We start from the raw sequence: 25,261 nt of genomic DNA, 5'->3' as shown, positions 1-25,261 counted from the left end.
CATTCATACATCTCTCAAACCCTACATTGATGACAAAATGGTTTGAAGAAAATGCTGTATCATCAAATGATAGTGATCCAGGAGTGTAAGTCTGCACACAAATGTATGTATATCGGAGAGAGAGAGCGAGAACACGAGAGAGAGAGAACGTGTGTGTGTGTATGCATCTCTGAGAAAAGGTGTGCGGTGGTGTTTCCTCAGGGTTTTAAAATGGGAGGCCTGTTCACTATGTATCTAGGCCTAGTGGGGAGGCCCAGTAGTAAAAGCTTCTGCTTGACCAGTTGTTTGGGAGATGTAGAATGTTAGGTATGACAGCTTCAAAGTGTTGGACAGGAACCATCCATCATTACTGACAGCTTTACTAATCAGTTAATCTAATCAGGACTGGTACAGACTCACTGCTTCAGTCACGCATAGGTTACCTCCCCAACGGCACCCTATTCCCTGTATAGGCCACTACTACCCACAATGGTGGAAAAAGTACCAAATTGTCATACTTGAGTAAAAAAAAAAGATACCTTAATAGAAAATGACTCAAGTAAAAGTCACCCAGTAAAATACTACCTGAGTAAAAGTTTAAAAAAATGTTTTAAATATACTTAAATATCAAAAGTAAATGTAATTACTAAAATATACATAAGTATCAAAAGTAAAAGTCTAAATAATTTAAGATTCCTTATATTAAGCAAACCAGACGTCAATCCAACGCTCAGCCTTAATTTACAAACTAAGCATGTGCGTTTAGTGAATCCCCAGATCAGAGGCATGACCAGGGATGTATTCCTGGCCGGCTTAAGAATTCAAAATGTAATGAGTACTTTTGAGTAAGGGAACATGAATGTAGTGAAGTAAAAGTTATCAATAATATAAATAGTAAAGAACCCCCCCCCCAAAAAAAACAAATCTACTTAAGTAGTCCTTCAAAATATTTTTTACATAAGTGCTTTACACTGCTGACTACCCATATAGGCAAAAGGTCAAAAGTAGTGGACTATAAAAGGAATTGTAGGGTGCCATTTCAGAAGCAGTCACAGTGCTGTGCTGATGTGTGCTGCGTGTGGACATGTGTGGACATGTCTTTGTGTGCATGCTTCTTAGAGGTTCTTACAAGGTTTTATTATTACTTACAAGGGATTAGTCTGTGTCATAAATACTTTTGTCTAGTAATATGGACTCAACAAAATATTAATTCCCCACTTCCCCCTCTGCCAGTAGCCTAAGTGACACACACTTAAGCCTGGTTCACACTACAGGCCTTAATGCTGATCGTTCAAACAGCAAGTTACAAGTGACCAAATCAGATGTGTTCAGACAGCAGTCATTTGCTGACATGGCTACGCTTGTTGTCATAGCGTAGCCATAACGACAGGTGTATGTGCAGTGGTGCAGGTTGATTGGTGGTGCTCGTGCTTCCTATTCCTCAGAAGTTATGTAGCAAGCTAAGGTGACAACAATGCCTGCCTTATACATTTCCCAGTTGCTTTGAATGTTCAAAACCATAGTGTAAGAACACAAACTTTCAAAGGGAGTCATTTTTGGCAAGTCACAGCAGTCAGCTATAGATAGGTAGCTGTTTAGCTTTCTGGCACATTCACTCATTTTGTTTGTAAACAATTAACAAGCTAGTTAGCTACAACCTCCATGTTCTTGTCAAACTCAACAGAGTAGCTAGCAAGCAGCAAGAAATGACAAATGAGTCCAAAAACCACTTGACGGCAAATAAATCAGATTTGACCGTTCAGACAAGTCGCTTGGCCAGGAATGAGATTTATATCTGAATTCAAATCACCTACAAAGGTGATTTTGAAATTGGGCTTGAAATATCAGATTCCATGTGCTTTTTGGCTGTTCAGACTGCAAGAAAATTAACAGATTTTAATACTCCCCCCAAATTAATTTGAGTCACTTCAAACTACCAGTGTGAACAAGGCTTTAGACAGAGGAAAATATATAATTCGTACAAAAATGACCACATATATTATCACTCAAGATTCAGATTTTTTTTTATTGAAAGTCCAACACAAACCCACTATGAAGGAGAAATGGCTGCGGAGACGACTCATTCAGCTTAACTCAAAATTGTTACAGGATTCAGGACTTTCTTTACATGTATCAATTAAATGCTAAACTGGGATATGTCCTGACTCCTAAATTATATGGCCATTGTAAAATAAAATGTTGATAAAACAATATATATCTTCCACTTGAATGAATACCAAAAAAAAACAGTTTTTTTTTATTTAATTTTTTAAAAATATACTCTGAACATTTTATTGTGTGCATTTGGGGAGTTAAACTTAATTTCCTCAGCTTATGCAGTTTGTTTATAATCTCTGAAGTTGCTTTTTTAAGTCTTTATCCACATCAGCTAGACTTCTTTGGTCAAAAAGCTTGAACAATTAATTAACATTTACAGGTTTTAAATTCAACCAAAAACAAAGATGACATACTATATTTAATTCAATTCCCAAATGGAGTAACCTACATTTTCTCTCTTCATAAAATACCATAAAATAACCAGACCATAGCCAATCAAGTTTAAAAATAGCATGAATTCTTAAGCTTACAGAATCAAACCAATTTAGTTGCCTGTCAAACACTGAAACCAAGTGTGAAAATGGATTTATAAAAGGCAAATTGCTGGCAGAAACAAAATCTTCCCTAAAGAAAATGGTAGAGACTTTCAAGCAATTTCTTTCACAATATATACTGTCTGGGACAGACACATGACATTTGAACAGCTAGAGTTGGTTTTATGTTAAAACCATACATGTGTTGAGGCCAGGACAAGCAAAATTAGGGACAAGTTTTATGTTTCTTTAAAACACAAATAAGCTACGAAAACCTGAATTAAATATCAGGATAACAAAACACTTCACACCTAATGTAATTGATAGTGATTGTTACAACAGATGAACATAAAAACAAGGGAAACAGTCCTCCTGAATGTGTACAGATTCAACTCTCTTCAACCCGACTTGTAATATGTACTAATATCCTAACCATGTACTTAATTTGACTTTCAAATCTGGCATAAACTCTATGTAAATGGCATTGCTTGATAAAACACCAGTTAAACACCACTTTCTTATATAGACACATCCAACAATCGTGTTATTGGGTATTTTCCAGGTTACATCACAGTAACCAAAATAACTTTAAAGAGGAAAATGCAACCGATAACAGTGCTCATTGAAAATCCAAAACGTGTCAAAAACAATAGTTCAGATATGTCAAATTGCCAATATGGTTTTGCACTCCATCTACTGTATAAGTCCATGCATGGCTAACTCAGCACCACATAGTACACTGAAATATATTATAATCGATTCATGCTACATTAGGACAGCACAATCATGGTCTCAGCGTTAATAAGAAGTAAGAACTACTGCTTGTGTCAAAAAGATAGAGGCAGTAGCGCTGGGCCGCCGTCCTGTCTGTTCAGATAGTACCGGTGCATTAAGTCTGACATCAGTGGGCTCATTGAACAGCTTCTATCCCCAAGCAATACGACTGATAAATAGCTACACGTAGTATCTGAGTTTACCTTGTATCTATATTGACCTTTTATTTCAATATTTGCACTGTCTCTATGCACATTCACAGGGCCCTACACACACACGCAAACACTCACTCCATGATTTGCTCACTCACAAATACATTTCTACTGACTCTACACACCCGCACACCCACACAAGCTGATGCTAATCTGTTTCTTATATCCTGATGTCTAGTCCCCTTACCACTATACTGGTCTACCTCCATTCCTCCAGTATACCTGCACATGTAAAATATGGTATTGGATCTGACTTTAAAATATTTCCTGTATATAGTATGCTTGCTTAATTGTGTACTTCATATTTCCTATTATTGTTTTTTTCTAATAATACATTGTTATTGATTATTGCATTGTGGGGTATTGAGTTTGCAAGAAAGGCATTTCACTGTACTTGTGCATGTGACATTAAAACTTTAAATTGTTCCAGAATGTTCTGCTTTCACTGACAGTTATACTCAAAAGGGTAAGACAATTAGTGAAAACCAGAAACCGAGCACTAAGGGACAAGCGCCTACACAGCACTGTATGTTTGCAGAGCTGATACAACAGAAGCTAACAGAGCCGACAAAACCGGTTCAACTAGATCTGATCCTAACCATAATAACGGCGAAGAGACTGATAGGATTCAGTTGTGGGAGCAAAGAGTTGCTGTATATTTGTTTTGATCTTGAATTGTGACATTCAATGTTATAAGTGCCAAACACTATAGGTAAATCAACTCCACATAACTGTCAATATGTAGGCCTTGACATTGAAGTCATGACACAGGCAGGTAACAACTGATTCCCAACAGACAAGAATGACTTCAGCTAATTAGATGCAGAGCTAGGGACATGTTTACGAGATGCAAGATCACTCCTTCTCATGCAGGAATCCCTTCAAAGGCAACAACACCTGCTGTTAACCACCATGTAATACCATTGCTGTATCTTGGTGTTCCATTTGTCTGGTTAATTTCTATCTATGCAGTGGCTGCAAACTTCCACAAAGCTTCTCGCTCAAACTCCTCCATCGCCTCCTCCAGGGCTTCATCATCCTGCCCATCAACCTCCAAGATGTCTGCCATGTCCTCTAAAATGTCCGCCACATCTTCAGCGAAGTCACTGAAGAGAACTTTGTCATGGACGAACACACCGTCTTGAAAAAACATGCCGACCAACTTCTGAATCTCGGCTTTGCTGTCCGGCGTAGCCCTCTCCAGCTTGCTCAGGTAGCCGTCTAATAACTCCTCGAATTCAGACAGTTCCACAGGAAAGAGCCCTTCCTGGCTAGCGCAGTCCTCAACACCGCTACAGCCCGCCAGGGGGCGAACGTTGCGTCCAAGTTTCTCCTCCTGGTGCTTCCAGAAGCTGGTGTGGTCATACTGGTGGGTCTGGTGGTGGTGGTGATGTTGCTGCTGATGGTTGGAGTCTTGTTGATGGTGATGATTGGACTCTTTCTTGTAGTCTTTCCTGGACTGCCAGGGCCTCTCCTGCTTTCTTTTATCCCTGTCCATCCTGCGCTCATTCTTCTTTCTCTCCCACTCATCCTGGGATTTCCTCCAGGCCTCTTTATGAGAGTTTTGTTTGTTTGCCTTCCAGTCCCTGTCCTTCCTCTTGTCTTTCTCTTTCCATCCGCACGCATTCTTGTCTTTGCAGTGTTTCCAGTCTTTCTCTCCCTTCCACTCCTTCTTCTCCTTTTTCCAGTGGTCTTTGCTGTTGTCCTTGGCTTTCCTCCCGTCCCTCTTGTTCCCGCTCTCCCTTGGCTTCTTCTTGCCCTCAATCCTGTTCCCCATCTTCTCCACCTGCTCACTGAGCCTCTTCTGGATCTCAGCCAGGCTCTCCCTCACCGTCTTCTGGTACCCACCATCCTTCTTATACCCACCATCCTTCTTCATCCCCTCCAGTCTCTTCCTGCTTTCCTCCAACAGCACCTTCTGCCTCTGAAGCTCTTCCTTCACCCTGGCCCCCTCTCTCGGAACCCTCCTCTTTTCGGGCCCTGCTGTGGTGCTACTCTGGTTGCTAATCCCAGGTTGACCAGTAGGGGGTGGAGTTGAGCTTGAGGGAGGTGGGGGTGTTTCCTTGTTGGCTGAGGTAGACATATCAGAACAAAAATCAGTGAGTTACCGGTAGCTAACTCCGTTCCGTACATATGAGGGCAATCGCGGCATTCAAAAAAGACTGCAATGAAAACTAATGGGACTGTAGCGAATGTTGGCATCAAAATCCAGGGTGTGAACTAAGTTTGGATTCAGCATTGATTGACATGGTAATGGACCAATACTAACTGAACCCTCTGATGCTGTACGTTAAAGTGTGATGTGTCACGACGTAACGTACAGCAGCATAATGCAACGCATTCTGTGTCATACAGCCTCTCTCCACCAGGTGTAGCGCTTCTCTCGCAGATTAAAAACAAGAAATGATCAATGGTGAGTGTGAAGTTATTTACTTGTGAATTCATCAATAGTTAATTCAATCAATTGTTAATTTTCGCGTAAACACTGCGAACCTTCATGACTCAAAAACCATGACACCCAGTTTAATTGTGAAGATAAATTTAGCGCCGCCCTATGTATGTAATGAGACATTATATAAACTCTTTATATAGTGTTTTATTTACATTTTAGAGGTGATATGTTGGACAAATCATGTGAAAAAAGCCGGTTCCCCACACGACATATCTCCCCCTTTCACTATGACGCAGTAGCTTTCGCTTCCCCACCCGGAAAGGGGATAAATTGTGCTTTACAATGGTATTCATATTACAGTTGACCTGGAAGTATTACGTTTTTGGGGGCGCTAAAATAAAGGTCAAATGTACAGAACAGCGCAATGTACAAAAGTGAATTAGTTACAGTTACAGCATTCAGCTACCATACCAGAGAATTATGTTACATGCATGTTAAAGAGATTCACAACAGTAATTAAACCTCCACTGAACCATACAGTTCACTTTGATCAGGGTTGGGGTAAATTCAAATTGAAGGCAGTCAATTTAGGAATTGATTTGAATAAAACATTTTTAACATAAAACATTTTAAACTTTTGAAATAAATTGCTTCTAGTTTTCAGTTTATTTAGAAGTCACTGGAATGTCCATTTACTTCCTGAATGAACTGCCTTACTCGAAAAATACTGACATATTTATAGATTATCAAACAAATGATGGATATTATCAATGGAAGAAAGACTAATGAATAACAATGTGTTCACAGTGAAATGAAAATACTGTACCTTCTGTGATTTGGGACAGTTCGGTCACTCTGGCCCTCAGCGACTCCAGCTCCTCCTTCAGGCCAGGCAGGGATGACAGCTCTTCCTTCATATCATTTTCTTGCTCCAGATCTCCTTTTCCGTTTTCATTACCCTTTGCGGATCCTGCATTTAGGACGGAGTCAAGTTCCTCTTTATGGGCCTGTAACAGAGAGGGGAAAATGTTGCTTTATTTCTAGGAAGGTAGGACATAATAATAGACTGTGGATCAGACTTTTTCAGGATGTTTTAGTCCAAAGATCCTGAGCTTTACGAAGCTCCGGCGCATGTGTATATTCTCTACTTTATGCGCAGAAAACAGGCTACTCAGGCGAATGGTGCTCATTTCATAAAGTTAGATCAAAACTGAATCAATGTCTGCAAGATCACATAATGGTCACAGTATTCAAGGGTGAGACAGGATTTGTCCTTGAACGAGTGAGAATTAGCAATCATAAAAGCTAACACTGCCATTTCTTATTTTTCTCCTGACCTAGTCATCCAGATCAGAGAAACAACCTGTTGGTACAGCACATCTTAGCCATAGAGCCTCAAAGTCTTTGTATAGGCCCGACAGGCGCCGAGGCACTTGACTAAGTTGATTCCCAATATAAAAAGACTGAAGGCATTGCGGTCTGTATTGCATTCCTGATCTTGAATGGTCATGTGTCAGCTCTCAACTGGTCTCATCTCAGTTTTCAAATTATTAACACATTTACAGTTGCGTTACACCTCAGGTCCTCTGCGCTGCAGGACGAAACAGAACTCCCTGTTGCAATGACGTCTGCAGATGATTACTAGATACAGAGCTTATACTTTTGAAAAATGTTGCATTACGAAGTGGGATTGAAATTGTAATTTGTCAAGTTCCTCTTTATGGGCATGTAACAGAGAGGGGAAAACGTTGCTTTATTCTTAGTAAGGTAGGATCTTTTAGTCCAAAGATCCGGAGCTTCCCTAAGCTTCTGCGTGTGACAAGCATTTCTCTACATTCGCATTAACATCTGCTAACCATGTGTATGTGACCAATAAAATTTGATTTGATGTGTGGATCATGTTTTGCGCATGTGTATTTTCTCTACGCGCAGAGAACAGGCTGCTCAGGTGAATGGTGCTCGTTAAATACTGAATCAATGTCTGCAAGATCACATAATGATCACAGTATTCTACAAAACAGAAACAAATATAATAGTAATGATTTATTCTGTTATGTGGAATACTGTCATCAGAACGTGATCTTGAAGACATTAATTCAGCTTTGATCCAACTTTATTAAAACATTTACATTTACATTTAAGTCATTTAGCAGACGCTCTTATCCAGAGCGACTTACAAATTGGTGCGTTCACCTTAAGACATCCAGTGGAACAGCCACTTTACAATAGTGAGCACGAGCACCATTCGTCCGAGTAGCCTGTTCTCTGCCCGTAAAGTAGAGAATATACACATGCGTAGAGGCGTCGGAAGCTCTGGATCTTCTAGTCCAGCGGACTGGAGATCCTGAAAAAGTCGGGTTACACAGCCATTCCGAAAAAAATGATATGGTTCATGGGCTGACCTGGAGTTGTGTTTCTAACTGGGAGATTTGCAGATTTTCTTGTGCCAGTTTATCCAAAAGCTCCTTCATCTCCTGAGGATCGTTTAGCCAGTCCTGTCCAGCAGAATACAAATCACAGACAATCAACACAGCATTATATACACTACCGTTCAAAAGTTTAGGGTCACTTAGAAATGTCCTTGTTTTTAAATGTATAGCGAATTTTTTGTCCATTAAAATAACAAATTGATCAGAAATACAGTGTAGACATTGTTGATGTCTAGGCAGCATCCCGGGGCATGCCCCTTTTTATATCATTCCATTACACATTCTTATCTCTAAGTTTGTCCAGTTCCTTTAACTTCCATCCCAATACAACATCGTTGAAAGTGACGATGACGGAGAAGGTAGGATAGAGCAACAGACCTGGTTTTGTTCTTTCCCACTCAGCTCATCCGAGTCATCTGTCAAAAAAGAAAACAGTACATCAAACCACATTTTCCAAACTTATGTAACGTATATCAACACACCTGCATATATTTGATCATCCAAAAGGCAAAGCCCATTTTTAACTACTCTACCAGAGCATACATTGTTGGGAAGTAATTTGGTCATTGGCACAATCTCTGACTATTTGAAAGGTTCTTCCATCTCCATAGAGGAACTCTGGAGCGCTTTCAGAGTGACCTTCGGGTTCTTGGTCACATCCCTGACCAAGGCTGTTCTCCCTCAATTGCTCAGTTTGGCCGGGCGGCCAGCTCTAGGAAGAGTCTTGGTGGTTTCAAACTTCTTCCATTTAAGAATGATGTGGGCCACTGTGTTCTAGGGGACCTTCAATGCTGAAGAAAGCTTTTGGTACCCTTCCCCAGATCTATGACTCGACACAATCCTGTCGTCTCGGAGCTCTACAGACAATTCCTTCGACCTCATGGCTTGGTTTTTGCTCTGACTTGCACTGTCAACTGTGGGTCCTTACATAGACAGGTGTGCCTTTCCAAATAATGTCCAATCAATTGAATTGACCACAGATGGACACCAATCAAGTTGTAGAAACATCTCAAGGATGATCAATGGAAACAGGATGCACCTGAGCTCGATTACAAGTCTCATAGCAAAGGGTCTGAATACTTGTGTAAATAAGGTATCTGTTTTTTATATTTAATACATTTGCAAACATTTCTAAAAACCTGTTTTCACTTTGTCATTATAGGGTATTGATGTGTAGACTGATAAGAAGAAAAAAAATCTTGAATCAGTTTTAGAATAAGGCTGTAACAAAATGTGGAAAAAGTCAAGGGGTCTGAATACTTCCGAATGCATTAAGTCATACATTTTATCATAAGAATGAAATTGATGCATTGTTCAGTGTGTGTGTGTGTGTATTAAAAAATGTCCATTCCATAAGAAAAGAAATGGAAAAAGATTAAACTAGCAAAATCTGGTTTAGGTTGAACTCACCAGAGAGGAAGAGGGACCCTAGACAGAGCAGGACAAGGGCACACACAATGCATGTGTTCATAGAGAAGCCCTTCTCTTTCCTCTCTGCCATTTTGAACTCCACCTCTTCATCTTCCGATGTCATTTCTGGTGCCACATATCTCCTCCTCAGAGCAACTCCTTCCTCAGAACTCGTGTCAGCTCTTCCAAAGTCAAAGCTACTGGGAGATTCTAGCAGAGGAACAGACAAGAATAACAGAAAGATCGATGATAAGCTAAATGAAATAAAATCATGCACTAAAGCTATTGAACATTTTATACAAAAGTGTTAGATGGTAGAATGCTCTGAATGTAGATATATCTTGTGTGTAATTCTAGCGCAAATGTTGTTTTTGTAACTGTTCAATGAGTCGGGGTGTGTTAACACCCATGTGTTTTTTTTTATTTGGATGAGCCGGAGTCGGATGGAGGACCGGATACTAATCCTGAAATCGACTATGGCGATGACAATGTGAGGTCTTCATCTGATTCTGATGTTGATTTTCTTTCACATTTCTGTTTTGCATTATTTATCAACCATTGGTGTTTATGGCAAAATTTTAACTGGATTGTATTCTATTACTCATCAAATGTACAAATAAAATGTGTTGCAGTAGACCTTTGTAGAATAATAAAGAACACATTTGTAGGTGCATGTTATGTACTTAAAAATATACAAATATTCAATATAAACGAAATATTCTTACAGATTGACTACAGTCAATCAAATTATTATTTTGTACAATGGTATTTATTTAGTTTGATTACAACCCAGTAGGTGAATCTGATGCGTAGACTAAAGGAGACACCAGACAACATTCTTTATCAGGTACTTGTAGGATGAGAAACCATGTTGTTCTAGGGTTAATTGTATGCCATATCTCAGAAAATGTTGACTGATTTCCAACCTAGTGTACAAATCCATACCGTCTTCCTTTGGTATATCAGTCACTTTTTCAGGCAATTCAGTCTCCTCCTTTTCCACTGCTGGATCTTCTGCTGCCTCCTCTGAACCAATGGTCTCTGGAGGAGGACCATCAGGGTCTGGGCTTTCTGGAACAGCATGGGGTTCTGGGGCAGGGCTTAGAGGCTCCTCAGAGCTCTCTGGGAGGGGGCCAATATCAGTGACAGTGTCAGATTGGGAGCCCGTTGGGGTGAGAGAGTCTGTGTGAATGCTTATGTCAGATTCGGCACTAGTTTCTAGGGCAAGACTCTCAGATACAGGGCCTGGAACAGTGTGGGTATCAAGGGTGGAGCTCTCATGGACAGGGCTTAACTCAGGCTCAACCTCTGAGGGGGGTGGTTCTGTGAAGGGAACATTCAGTGGCACAACCATGTCGACATGAGTGACAAAGGGCATGGCAGCGAGTTGCTCATTGTCAGTGGGGGAGCTGGTTACCATATCATGGATAATGGGGGGTTCAGGTTGACTCGCCAGGTCAGGGTCAAGGGGCGCATGGCTAGACGGGGATGGGCTTAACAGGGTAGGGATGGAGGGGACAGGGCCCTCGCAGATATCAGGAGTTGTTTCCTGGCAAACCTGGGAATCAGAAGAGAATAAAAGCACAAACCTTTATAGTAATTGGTAATAATGAGTTATAACCATAGACATCATATGCCATATAGCATAAGACACCATTTTGAACGTTGTATTATGAAAGATTATGCTGTGAGAACGATACCCTCAGAAAGCATTGTGTTCATCAGGGACTCACAGTACAGACCTGTTGGCCCTCCTCTGACAGAACTGTTTGTACTGGAGTCTCCGGGTCACTTGGCTTAGACTCCACAGTGGCCCCTGGAACAGCATCCAACAAAACATTAATAACATAACATGAACAACATCCACACAAGTTCATTATGCAACATCTATACATTTGGACAACAACAGAATACACCACAGAAAGCATAGGGAAACCGTATCATTGTAAGTTTGAGATCAGGTACCTGTGACTTCCTCTGACAGACTAGGGACATCACAAAGACTCTCAGTCCCATCATCCACTGGACCCACGCTCTCAGCAGCTTCCTAAGGGCATAGGGTTCTCACGGTCAACTCAACCTTTGTCTATTCACCTCACCATTCATTCATTCACACTGCCACAGAATGTGGGTAAAGTGGAAATGTAATTTAAAACTCACAGCATTGAATACCAATCTATAATCAAATGCTGTGATGGGGTGACCAGCCTATTCTTTCATCATAACATTTGGCAAGGTGTCAGCACCAGACCTCAATTTCAAATACTGAGCATTTGCTTGAGTATGCCTGGAGCAGAGTTGCCATGGCCACGGTTTTCCACAAATTGGGCTACTTTGAAAAACAATGTTGTGGGTGAAATTGTATTGGTTGCGGGTTTTTGGGCTACTTCTAAGTTGCACTGCAGCCGCTATGACATTTCTCTTAATTTTTTTTATTTATTTCACTGTGACCTGATGCTGTTGACTATCAGGCAGTGAAGCAGGCTGTTGCGGTGTCTGTGTGGGCCTGATGGGGAGGGCTGGAGGGGTGTCTGAGAGTGTGTTGAGAGCGCTGCAGCAGGCAGCCGAGTGCACTAGTCGAGTGAGTGAAGACAGAGCAGAACGCGTGCAATTGTGACAACTTTTTACCAGTTGTAGGACATTTAGATTGTCCTTATGGAGACCTCTTTTTTACCAATCCCTTTTCCATAAAACATTAACAAGCTAGAACTGATGCGCATCAAGAAATAACAGTGAAAAAGCACTGGAAAACAACTATAGTCGCATTAGATATATTTGCTCGGAGGTGGATTAAATTCCATTCGACTTTGTCGACTTTGCTTATAAACCGTTACAAGCGAAGTGTTTAACCCATATTCAGTTCTAGGGTCTCGAGGGCTGGAAATTTGAAATGGAAGTTATGAACCTCCCTTGCGTGCTTCTGTTATGGGAGGAAAAAGTCCTCAATAAAACTGACATTAAAATGTGGAGAATTATACAGTGGGGCAAAAAAGTATTTAGTCAGCCACCAATTGTGCAAGTTCTCCCACTTAAAAAGATGAGAGAGGCCTGTAATTTTCATCATAGGTACACTTCAACTATGACAGACAAAATGAGAAAGAAAAATCCAGAATATCACATTGTAGGATTTTTAATGAATTTATTTGCAAATTATGGTGGAAAATAAGTATTTTGTCACCTACAAACAAGCAAGATTTCTGGCTCTCACAGACCTGTAACTTCTTCTTTAAGAGGCTCCTCTGTCCTCCACTCGTTACCTGTATTAATGGCACCTGTTTGAACTTGTTATCGGTATAAAAGACACCTGTCCACAACCTCAAACAGTCACACTCCAAACTCCACTATGGCCAAGACCAAAGAGCTGTCAAAGGACACCATAAACAAAATTGTAGACCTGCACCAGGCTGGGAAGACTGAATCTGCAATAGGTAAGCAGCTTGGTTTGAAGAAATCAACTGTGGGAGCAATTATTAGGAATTGGAAGACATACAAGATCACTGATAACCTCCCTCGATCTGGGGCTCCACGCAAGATCTCACCCCGTGGGGTCAAAATGCAAAAATCCCAGAACCACACGGGGGGACCTGGTGAATGACCTGCAGAGAGCTGGGACCAAAGTAACAAAGCCTACCATCAGTAACACACTACGCCGCCAGTGACTCAAATCCTGCAGTGCCAGACGTGTCCACCTGCTTAAGCCAGTACATGTCCAGGCCCGTCTGAAGTTTGCTAGAGAGCATTTGAATGATCCAGAACAAGATTGGGAGAATGTCATATGGTCAGATCAAACCAAAATATAACTTTTTGGTAAAAACTCAACTCGTCGTGTTTGGAGGACAAAGAATGCTGAGTTGCATCCAAAGAACGAACACCACACCTACTGTGAAGCATGGGGGTGGAAACATCATGCTTTGGGGCTGTTTTTCTGCAAAGGGACCAGGACGACTGATCCGTGTAAAGGAAAGAATTAATGGGGCCATGTATCGTGAGATTTTGAGTGAAAACCTCCTTCCATCAGCAAGGGCATTGAAGATGAAACGTGGCTGGGTCTTTCAGCATGACAATGATCCCAAACACACCGCCCGGGCAACGAAGGAATGGCTTCGTAAGAAGCATTTCAAGGTCCTGGAGTGGCCTAGCCAGTCTCCAGATCTCAACCCCATAGAAAATCTTTGATGGGAGTTGAAAGTCCGTGCTGCCCAGCAACATCCCCAAAACATCACTGCTATAGAGGAGATCTGCATGGAGGAATGGGCCAAAATACCAGGAACAGTGTGTGAAGACTTACAGAAAACGTTTGACCTCTGTCATTGCCAACAAAGGGTATATAACAAAGTATTGAGATAAACTTTTGTTATTGACCAAATACTTATTTTCCACCATAATTTGCAAATAAATTCATTAAAAATCCTACAATGTGATTTTCTTTCTCATTTTGTCAGTCATAGTTGAAGTGTACCTATGATGAAAATTACAGGCCTCTCTCATCTTTTTAAGTGGGAGGACTTGCACAATTGGTGGCTGACTAAATACTTTTTTTGCCCCATTGTACATTTGCATCTGTAGCCTATTAATTTATATGCCATTGTTGGCTACTTGAGCCTATCATTTGATCCAATAAATGTAAAAATGAAGCCATTACCTGAGCCATCTCAAATCAATGTGTGCTTCATGTGTAGCCTACTTGGACATGGCAAACAGATTTAAATAGTCTATAACTTCAGTTTATTGTTGTTGTAGCCCTTCGTTATTACGCAATTATTGATGGCCATGTTTAGTTAATTAAATTGGAAGTCATCAAAGCTTATAACATCTATAATAGTTTGTATACACCGCAAATTATTGCAATTATTGATGGCCATGTTTAGTTAATTAAATTGGAAGTCATCAAAGCTCTATCGCATTTGCCGATCAGTTGTTAGAAAACAATTAGATTGACGTAACAGTCAAATTAGGTTAGTTTTTTTTTTTTAAATGATAAAACACTGGCTGTTGTTGACAAGCAAATTCAGTTCCTAGCCATATTATTTATATTTGATTACAATTACACCATCCTCAGTAGCCTATACGAGCAGGTTACTGTGCGACACGCACTTACCTCAAAACCGCCTTGCTATTCATGTTGAATAAATGAATCTGTCAATTCGAACTAAGCAAGCTGCTAAATCATTCAGCTTTACATATTGGCCTATCGGGGTCTGTAGGGTCGGCAAACAAGCCATTTATAACAGTTTGTATACACCGCAAAAATGTAAACCTAAGTAAGATCAAATATCTTAAATCAAGACAATATATGCTTGATTTGTCTGACAAGGTACGTCTCTTCACATATTAAGAACAGATAATGACCAAGTAGAATTCACTGTTTTATTGTCAATCTTACACACAGCACAGCAATCATGTAGGCAAAATACAGTACAGAACAAAGACAGTACACGTTTCATATCTGGGGAACACACTGAGTCATTTGAACTGTTGTACAATTCTATTACATCCCCAAGATGGTATTTGAAAAAGTTTGGCTCTTGTTGCTAATTGTGTAATATGAGGTAAACTCAACCAGCTTTTCAGCATCCACTCACTCAGTGGCCTGTGCAAGGTGTGGGACCTCAACTTGACAAGCCATGATGTTTCTATCAAAGCATATAATTTGAAATGGTTGATATTCCAAACAATAAAGCCTAGAATCAACAAGAAATATGTTTTTGACCAGTTCAAATTGTGGAATTCAGAACTTTAGCAAAGATCATGGACTTCTGAGTTATGTTACAGGTCCCACCTCCCTTTCATTTGAAAAAAATTGGTTGCATTGAACTGTCAACATTTTGGCAGCTTCATATATTTGGTTCTGATTGATCAAAGACTTGAACATATTTTTTTAATTGAGCTTGGAGGTGCATTGTTTAAAGAAACAATGTTTAGACTCGAACCGCATACACGTCTTACCATTGGACCCAATGACTATCTGTGGTGGCAAATGTATCATATAATGCTGTTTATGTGTAACATTGCAGTCTGGAAAAAGCTCCTTCCAATGCTTCAAATGATTTTCAATGAGTAACTTCAACCTAGACATAGTCACAATGGAAAGAACAGGTGCAAATACTATCTGTACAATCTCTATTAGCTCAATTATCAGTTGTGTATGTGTGTATATGTTATGTTCCCCAGTATGTATGCATGTATGTATGTATTTCAGGAAATGGCTTCCTGGATTCCCCCAAGCAGCTGATTGGTTGGCCCCATTGCAGAGTGGAGGTCTAATCCCACCCTTTCGTTAGGGGATCCAGCTGTTGGAAATTACAAACTCCTTCTGCAGCTGGATAAAAGCCTGTGTTCCTTTGTTAGGAAGGAGAGCGCTTCTTTGTATGTCCTGTGTTTCGTTGTTGGTCTGTAAAGGATTTTGTAGCCGGTCCTACTGATGTATGTGTTTGTGATTATTGAAATTGTTCACTTTAAAGTTAGTAATTATTTCATTTGTTCCCAGGGGGGAAGGCACCTTGGGTGTGCTTAGGCAAGAAGCCTGCGGGCATACATATACCCGTAGTGTGTACTCGGTCTATGCACACTAGGTAAGACCTGGGCGGACCACCCCCTGTATTTTGGTTAGCGCGCCAGGTGGCGTTAAGGTTAGGTAAGTGGTGGCTAGGCAGGTAAGGTAGAGGACTAACATTTACTGTCTTTGCTTTGATTCCATCCAGCCCCTTTTCCCAAATTACCGTGTGAAGGAAATACATTCCCTGGTAACAGTAAAGTTCTTTGCCATCCTTACCCGCACCTGCAATCCCATACTACTTTCACTCCACAGGGAGATAAGTGTAGCAGGGTGTTGCGTTCCCACATTGCTACTAGGGAACGATATCGCTGGTGGTTAACGTCACTCCTGTGTTAGGTAGTAGACGATAAATTGGTTCAAGCATTTCCCTATGTTTTTCCTGCTTGTGTGTTAACAAGGGCACAATCTCACAAGCTGGGAAATGTGGTGGATTTGTCTAGTTTTATTTTTGAGAATGTTGAGGTAGAAGACACTGCACTGAGTATTCCTTCTGCAATGCTGATGGTTTTTACCCCCGTAAAAACTATGGCAAGGAAAGTGAAATCGTGCACCAATTACATGACATCGTCTGTCACTCCCAAGATGGTGATTGAATGTCAGAAGGGTCTTCAAGTCTTCAAGTGTTTTGCTTCAGTAATTTCCACTGAGGAAGCTAAAACTAGGGACACCGCCTACTTCATGGAAGCAGGAGTTTTGATGTGTAAATGGGAAGCTCATAACAGTGACTGGAGTGAAGTGTGTCAAGTGGTTGTTCCGACAGCAGGTGCTGTCACTCGCCCATGACCAGGCGTGGTCTGGACATTTGGGGATCACAGACTTTAAACAGAGCCCTTCAACATTTTTTTCTGGCCAGGTTTGAAGTCTGCCGTGGTCTAATTTTGTGAAACATAATATAATACATCAAAATCAATTTAGCCTCAAGTAAATAATTAAACGTGTTCAATTTGGTTTAAATAATGCAAAAACAAAGTGTTGGAGAAGAAAGCAAAAGTGCAATGTAAGAAAGCTAACGTTTCAGTTCCTTGCTCAGAACATGAGAACATATGAAAGCTGGTGGTTCCTTTTAACATGAGTCTCCAATATTCCCAGGTAAGACTTTAGGTTGTAGTTATTATAGGACTATTTCCCTCTATACCATTTGTATTTCATTAACCTTTGACTATTAGATGTTCTTATAGGCACTTTAGTATTGCCAGTGTAACAGTATAGCTTCCGTCCTTCTCCTCGCTCCCTGGGCTCGAACCAGCAACAACGACAACAGCCACCATCGGATCAGCGTTACCGATGCAGAGCAAGGGGAATAACTACTAGAAGGCTTAGAGCGAGTGAAGTTTGAAACGCATTAGCGCGCGCTAACTAGCCAGCCATTTCACTTCGGTTACACCAGCCTCATCTCGGGAGTTGATAGGCTTGAAATCATAAACAGCGCAATGCTTGACGCACAACGAAGTGCTGCTGGCAAAACGCACGAAAGTGCCGTTTGAATGAATGTTTACGCGCCTGCTTCTGCCTAGCACCGCTCAGTCAGATATTTGTATGCTCAGTCAGATTATATGCAACGCAGAACACGCTAGATAATATCAACCATGAGTAGTTAACTAGTGATTATGATTTATTTTTTTAAAAGATAAGTTTAATGCTAGCTAGCAATTTACCTTGGCTTACAGCATTCGCGTAACAGGCAGTCTCCTTGTGGAGTGCAACGAGAGGCAGGTCGTTATTGCGTTGGACTAGTTAACTGTAAAGTTGCAAGATTGAATCCCCCGAGCAGACAATGTGAAAATCTGTCTTTCTGCCCCTGAACGAGGCAGTTAACCCACCATTCCTAGGCAGTCATTGAAAATAAAAATGTGTTAACTGACTTGCCTAATTAAATAAGGTGTGTGTGTGTATATAAAAATGTTTAAATCGGCGCTCAAATACCGATTTTTATGAAAACTTGAAATCGACCCTAATTAAATCGGTCGACCTCTACTTTAGCACTCCCTCCACCTGCTTCCTGAGGTTGTCCAATAGTGATGATTGATACTGCTGTACCCCAGCAACAATGTCATTCACGCCTTTCTGAGTGAGAGAGAAAGATCAATCATGGAGGTTGGAACACCATGTATACAGATTTTGCTTATGACATTAACATAAGGGATCAACAATTGTAAGGCGGACAACCTAGCACTAAGAATAAACTTAACCATCACTGAACCACTACAAAATGTTCTGCATAATGCAACTAACCAAATGCTGTGCTCTGTTCAGAAAAAATATCTTACCTGTGAGACAATGCTTGGCTCTGGCATTTATCACAAAAGCAGTGGCATGTGCTGTCAGATCCAAAAAAATAGAGTTCACATTGAATGTTCAATCCTGACATGTGCAGGCTGGACATTACTAGTTCATGACAAATATAATGCTTGTGACAGAAGTGATTGTGAAGACTATGAATGCTATTAGTATAGCCAAGTACTTAATATGGTCAATTTCAGTAGATTGCCACCAACCGAGTAACTTACTTGTTGCACTGACAGCTCCATGTTGGTCAATGCCCCTTTGCCCTTCATCCAAGTCAGGTGTTTGGAGTTAGCTAGAAGCTGATCGGGATGAATGTTGTCCTGTGTACCACATATCAAAGAGATTATTATTTGAAATTGTATTTAGTTTCACCAAGAGCTGTAAGTGTTTTGCACCCATTTATCATTGATTCTTTTCACATTAATCCAGCTTTAGCAATTATAGCTGAAATTATCGAATAGTTCATAAAATATATATTTTTTTTAAATCCAGGAGAAAAAAATTCCTAACTATCTACCTACTTGTTCCGGTGGTAGTGGGCTTTCCGCCGATGGCTGTTCACCTGGTCCAGTGCCTTCAAGTAGGTGTTGAAGGTGTCTTCTCTTTACATGATAGAAGGAATTGTACACTATATTCCTCAGTGCATCCGTCAATCCCACAGAGCAACTGGAAATCAGGGCTGCGACTGTGCAATATATTGATATGGCTCGGTTTCAATGAAAAAGTAATAAAAACGCAGCAGATAACGCTAAGGGATCAACAATTGTAAGGCGGACAACCTAGCACTAAGAATAAACTTAACCATCACTGAACCACTACAAAATGTTCAAAGCATCTTGAACGTTACTAAAAGCAAGTAAAACGGTCCCACTGCTTTCGATGAAAAGAGCGTAAATAACTGAATGTTCACAAGTATTTATAATACGACCAAGTAATTTGATTGGAGTAGAGTATAACAGCACAGACTTTTAACTATACATGTATCACTCCACTTTACAGGTGTTCTAATAACCGTTAATTATATTAACGATCGTTATCTTAGATTGTAACAAACTTCGCACCGCAAAGATGAACATATTCCCACAAATAACATTTGAGTTAAATTATGAAGGATCATCAGAGGACGGTAACGTGTAGACCTACAGAAAGTAGCAAGCTAGTGTGCAGGAAAATGTTTGGTGCTTGGCTCCAGTCCAGTTGTGGAACTTGTTGGCGGAGCCAAATAAAATATTTTGGTGCTTATTACTGTCAACTAATAAATGGCGCTTGTAGAACTGTTGTATAAAAGCAACATCACACTCAAGGTCATGCTGTTACAATGATTATTATCCTCAGTGTTAAGGTGTAAATGTGCCCCAATGACTGACAGTCGATTATTTAGCGTCGCCGTCTTTGGCGTCCTTTCTGTTGACAATAGAAATTAAATAGAACGGGCGCCAAAGACGGCGAAGATAATGACTGACAAGTCGATAATTTGTCTACAATATTAGTTACGTTAATATTTGCTTGCCTAGCTAAGATTTTCAATATGGGCGACAATTTAGCGTTAACGTTATTTTCTTTAGGGAGGTGACAAAACCCAATGGTCACTCAAAGCGCTCCTCTGTGGAGAACCTTCCAGAAGGACAAACATCTCTGTAGCACTCTACCAATCAGGCCTTTATGGTAGAGTCGCAAGACGGAAGCCACTCCTCAGTAAAAAGCCACACGACAGCCCGCTTGGAGTTTGCCAAAAGGCACCTAAAGACTCAGCCCATGAGAAACAAGAGATTCTCTGGTCTGATGAAACCAAGATGTAACTCTTTGGCCTGAATGCCAAGCATCACATCTGGAAGAAACTTGGCACCATCCCTACGGTGAAGCGTGGTGGCAGTATCATGCTGTGGGGATGTTTTTCAGCAACAGGGAGACCAGTCAGTATCGAGGGAAAGATGAACAGAGCAAAGTACAGAGAGATCCTTGATGAAAACCTGCTCAGGACAGGCTGGGGGCAAAGGTTCACCTTCCAACAGGACAACTACCCTAAGCACACAGCCAAGACAACGTAGGAGAGTCTTAGGGACACTCACTTCCTGGAGTGGCCCAACCTGAGCCTGATTGAAATTCTCTGGAGAGACCCGAAAATAGCTGTGCTGCAACCCTTCCCATCCAACCTGACAGAGCTTGATAGGATCTGCAGAGAAGAATGGGAGAAACTCCCCCAAATACAGGTGTGCCAGGCTTGTAGTGTCATACCCAAGTAGACTCGGGGCTGTAATCGCTGCTGAAGGTGCTTCAACAAAGTACTGAGTAAAGGATCTGATATTTCAGTGTTATTTTTAATATATTTGTAAAAATTTCTAAACCTGTTTTTACTTTGTCATAATGGGGTAATGTATGTAGATTGAGGAGACAACCCAGATTTAAGTCAATTTTAGAATAAGGCTGTAAAGTAACAAAATGTGAAAGTGAAGGGGGTCTGAATACTTTCCAAATGCACTGTAGTTATGCACATGCAGAAAAGGGATTTATTTCAAATTATTCACCAAAACTGGCTTCTGAAGTCCTAACAAGTTCCGTTAATATTCTTTCCTAATTGGCTCTAATGCTATGGAAAAAGGGTTTATTGGATAAATGCTGCAACACCTCTCTCTCAGTGTAAAGAAATGTTCTAGTTTTCAGGCCTTTTGGGCAGGTTTAAGTGGTCATAGGGCTAGAGATTTTAGCTAGACCTGGCATGGAATGTCAGGTGGGGTTTGCAGTTTGGGGACTTCACTATTGATTTATTAAATAAGGCAAGCTCAAACAGGCAAAGTATTTAATAGATTTAAGTATCTGAAACCCAGGTCTGGCTGGCACACCATAGGTTGGTAGGGGGTGTATATCAGGGATCAACTAGATTCAGCCGCGGGCCGATTTATTCTTGAGTGGATGGTCGGGGGGCCGGAACACAATTACAAATAATTTGTAGACTGCAAATTGACTGCAAGAAGGCCAAACAGATACAGTATAATGTTTGCATAAAACAATTTCAAACCTGGCTTATTTGTATACAATCACTTATGCGTGGGAATACTTGGGAACAGATTTCCTAAATGAAAATCACTTGGCGCTGATTTCCTGGTGTTATTGCAGTCTTATGTCCTACTATGAAACAAAAAAGTATTATATTTGTATTTTGGGGGGGCAAATAAAACAATTTGGCCCGCGGGCCACCAGTTGGGAAACCCTGGTGTATATCTTACCTCTGGGGACAGCATGGTCCAACTGTTGGTTGAGGATCCACTGCGGCTGCTGCCTGTGCTGCTGCTGTCAGACATTGCCCCCTTGATGCTCAGCACAGCAACTACAACTTATTCTGCAGAGGACAGAGATTCACTGACTCATGTAACAAATGTCATTATGAATCACCCAATAATAACTCATTATGTTGTTTTAAAAATGTCTGCAGTTTCTACATATAGGCCACTAGAACTGTGGCCTACTTGCACTGTTCCCATTATGCAATTGAACAAACTATTCATATAGGCCTAAAGAATCAAGAAATATCACGACAGTATATTACCACGGTATTGGAAAAGTTTTTTTATTCTTTTTCAAACCAACATCAGAAATTGAATTACACCAAATTGTCAATTGTTGGGCTACAGTGAAGAATTTAACATTAAGAAAACCATCTGAGAAATAGACTGCATAGCCTACCTTAAACTCCAGTTGCAATAATTGTATAGCATACACAAAAGCCTATAGGCCCTACAAAAAGTAAGAAATAGCAAAAATGTAGCCTGAGACATTGATAACATTGGAAACAGTTAGCGAATCGCGATAGAGGGAGTGGCCATTTTAAAAACAGACGGATCCTTTTTTGTATTCTCACTTGTATAATCTATTTGCATATACTTCAGACACGCCACCATGGGTTTCTTTACAGTACCCACGCCAAAAACAGATTTAATGAATTGCTTAGTTGTGTAGAGCCATGTCATCAGAATGGTCTGGCACGAGGTTACTCAGGCAAAAAGCAAGTTTAGCTTTAAAAACATATCACAGCGCCTCTCCTATTTCTAATGATCCAATTTAAACGGCATTGTATTTAAATGTACATATGAAGTGTGTAAACAGTATTTTTACACACACCTGTTACTCTTTTACTATCTATAGGTATGCGCTTGGGTAAAATGAACATTTGTTTTATTCTACAAACTGACATTTTTTTGCAGAAAATGACAATTGGTCAAAATAAAGATGCAGTGTTGTCAGACCTCGAATAATGCAAAGAAAATAAGTTCATATTCATTTTTAAACGATAAAGGTTTTAATTTAGGAAGAGTTCAGAAATCAATATTTGGTGGAATAACCCTGATTTTCAAATCACAGCTTTCATGCGTCTTGGCATGCTCTCCACCAGTCTTTCACATTGATGTTGGGTGACTTTATGCCATTGCTGGTGCAAAAATTCAAGCAGCTCAGCTTTGTTTGATGGCTTGTGACCATGCATCTTCCTCTTGATCACATTCCAGAGGTTTTCAATGATTTCAGGTCTGGAGTTTAGGCTGGCCATGACAGGGTCTTGATCTGGTGATCCTCCATCTACACTTTGATTGCCCTGGCTGTGTGGCATGGAGCATTGTCCTGCTGGAAAAACCAATCCTCAGAGTTGGGGAACATTGCCAGAGCCGAAAGGAAGCAAGTTCTTCCAGGACAACCTTGTAGATGGCTTGAATCATGCGTCCGTCATAGATTCCAGCCTTGCTGAAGCACCCCAGATCATCTCCGATCCTCCACAGAATTTCACAGTGGGTGCGAGACCTGGAGAGGCCTACAAGCCAGTGTCACACCCACTGTGAAATTTGGATCAAGACCAGATCAAGACCCTGTCATGGACAGCCCAATCCCCAGATCTGAAACGCATCGAAAACGTTTTTTTTTTTTTTTTTTTTACGTTATTCGAGGTCTGGCAAAATGGCATCTTTTGTTATTTTGACCAGTTGTCATTTTCTGCAAATAAATGCTCTAAATGACTATATTTGGGGGGAGGGGGGGGATGTTGTCAGTAGTTTATAGAATAAAGCCAAAATGCTCATGTTACCCAAACACATACCTAAACATTGGTAAAACTGAGTTTTGCAGTGATCTCTTAATTTTACATACATATGTTGGGCCAGTAACCGAAAGGTTGCTAGATCGAATCCCTGAGCTGACAAGGTAAAAAAATCTGTTATTCTGCCCCTGAACAAGCAGTTAATCCACTGTTCATAGGCTGTCATTGTAAATAAGAATGTGTTAACATTTTAAACTAGGCAAGTCGGTTAACATAAATATTTGTACTTTTTATGTGGACCCCAGGTAGAGTAGCCGCTGCATGTGCAGTAGCTAATGGGTCTTCTAATAAACTAATCTCATTCTTGCTTGATTAGGGCCTCACGCTGTAGCCTAAATTGCATCTATCGTATCTGTGCCGTTCAGATATGAGCAAAAAGTCAGATCCAGTTGGAATTTAGGATGGAGGCTAGTTGTTAGCTTGGTAGCTAAACAAAACCTGAGCTTTGGATTAGTCTTCGACAAAACCAGGACGACGTGTTCTCTTTTTAGCCAGAGGCTTACATTTCAGCTGTGTGAATTGTCCCAGTTTGCTCCAGCGAGCGGTGAAATAAGAGTAGAAGTCATGACACCAAACTCAAAGGAAATAAATGTTTGTAGACACATGCAGCATATTTTGATCAGTTTACCATGGTAAACAAAGGCAGAATGCAATCCCTCCCACAGTTAACCTCTTTCTCTCTCTCTCTTCCGCTTCCAATAGCGTTGACCACACATTTTCCAAAGGTAATATTAGACATGTTCTTACCCTGCGGACTTCAATTCAATTTCACCGTTTTAGCTCGAATATGTCCTGGTATTCTATTAGACAGCTTTCCTGTCGTGAACATCGGAAAATGTGGGAATTCCAAGCTGCGTCACTCCAATGCCTCACACTGTCTTTTCCAATGGGATGTCAATATGGCCGTTTGCGTCACCTCCCTCAAACCGAACAGCCAACCAGGGTGAAGTGTTGTGTCAGGAAAACGGCTTGATTGACGCGCGCAGGTGAAAGTGGTAGGTAATGGATACAGACCCTTCCTTCACGGATGATAAGATGCTTGCATGTGCACATTATATACGGGAGGGGAGGCAACTTCAACCAGCCTTACATTAACGTGTTTGCAGTGAGCTATATTTTGTCGGGACTTCAACCCTGTTGCATGAGATTACCCACCTGTTTCATTGTTGCAACCCCCACTTTCGTCAGATTCTAAAATAACTGTACAGTTTTGTCTCTGTCGGACACCTGGAGGCATATTGTCATTTATTGTAACAATGAAATCTCATCCCAAACTACATTTGACCTCCTTAAATTCATATACCGAATAAAAATCTAAAGTTCAATGTGTTTCCATCACATTTTTAACTCTACCAATAGTTTTGTCACGAAAACTGTTGCGTTAAATAGCAAATGTGCCTACTCGTCTTGGCACGTGTGCTCTAGCCAACAGCTGACAGATACAGTGCGGGAAGGCTTTGCGTAGGCCTGTCTACATAATGAGATTATTATGAATAAGAGGGAGAATATTTGTATTTGTCAAATGGCAGTCAATGTCACCAGAATCAGACCC

General features: G+C 40.7%; 1 protein-coding gene across 3 annotated transcripts; it reads right to left on the bottom strand.

The window, feature by feature from the left end:
* Positions 1–1,985: 1,985 nt before the first annotated feature.
* Positions 1,986–24,600, bottom strand: LOC115131786 (pre-B-cell leukemia transcription factor-interacting protein 1-like). Of its 3 annotated transcripts, XM_065020549.1 has the most exons (12): positions 21,854–21,931; positions 19,151–19,231; positions 18,851–18,949; positions 18,611–18,661; positions 11,753–11,834; positions 11,521–11,603; positions 10,733–11,345; positions 9,788–9,997; positions 8,756–8,793; positions 8,351–8,443; positions 6,775–6,955; positions 1,986–5,626 (listed from the first exon to the last, which is right to left on the bottom strand). In XM_065020549.1, exons 4-12 carry the CDS (start codon positions 18,635–18,637, stop codon positions 4,521–4,523), a joined length of 2,433 nt encoding a protein of 810 aa, XP_064876621.1. In that variant the 5' UTR covers positions 18,638–18,661; positions 18,851–18,949; positions 19,151–19,231; positions 21,854–21,931; the 3' UTR covers positions 1,986–4,520. The 3 variants fall into 3 exon arrangements, with proteins under 3 accessions (XP_064876621.1, XP_029519631.2, XP_029519632.2); XM_029663771.2 differs by lacking the exons at positions 18,611–18,661; positions 18,851–18,949; positions 19,151–19,231 and adding an exon at positions 24,457–24,600 and having other exon boundaries at positions 21,854–21,966; XM_029663772.2 differs by lacking the exons at positions 18,611–18,661; positions 18,851–18,949; positions 19,151–19,231 and adding an exon at positions 24,457–24,600 and having other exon boundaries at positions 11,530–11,603; positions 21,854–21,966.
* Between the last annotated feature and the right edge of the window lie 661 nt (positions 24,601–25,261).

The sequence above is a fragment of the Oncorhynchus nerka genome, linkage group LG7 (assembly GCF_034236695.1).
Source record: "Oncorhynchus nerka isolate Pitt River linkage group LG7, Oner_Uvic_2.0, whole genome shotgun sequence".
NCBI lineage: Eukaryota > Metazoa > Chordata > Actinopteri > Salmoniformes > Salmonidae > Oncorhynchus > Oncorhynchus nerka.
The sequence above is the reverse complement of the archived record's forward strand: the minus strand, read 5'-3'. Positions and strand labels throughout refer to the sequence as shown.

Excerpts from the sequence above, each read along its gene's own strand:
- LOC115131786 (XM_029663771.2), bottom strand. The coding sequence starts at position 21,928 with ATGTCTGACAGCAGCAGCACAGGCAGCAGCCGCAGTGGATCCTCAACC. Across the intron at positions 11,604-11,752 it reads TCTGTCAGAGGAAGTCACAG|GGGCCACTGTGGAGTCTAAG; the intron begins GTACCTGATCTC and ends ATGCTGTTCCAG. Across the intron at positions 8,444-8,755 it reads GTGGGAAAGAACAAAACCAG|GACTGGCTAAACGATCCTCA; the intron begins GTCTGTTGCTCT and ends TCTGCTGGACAG.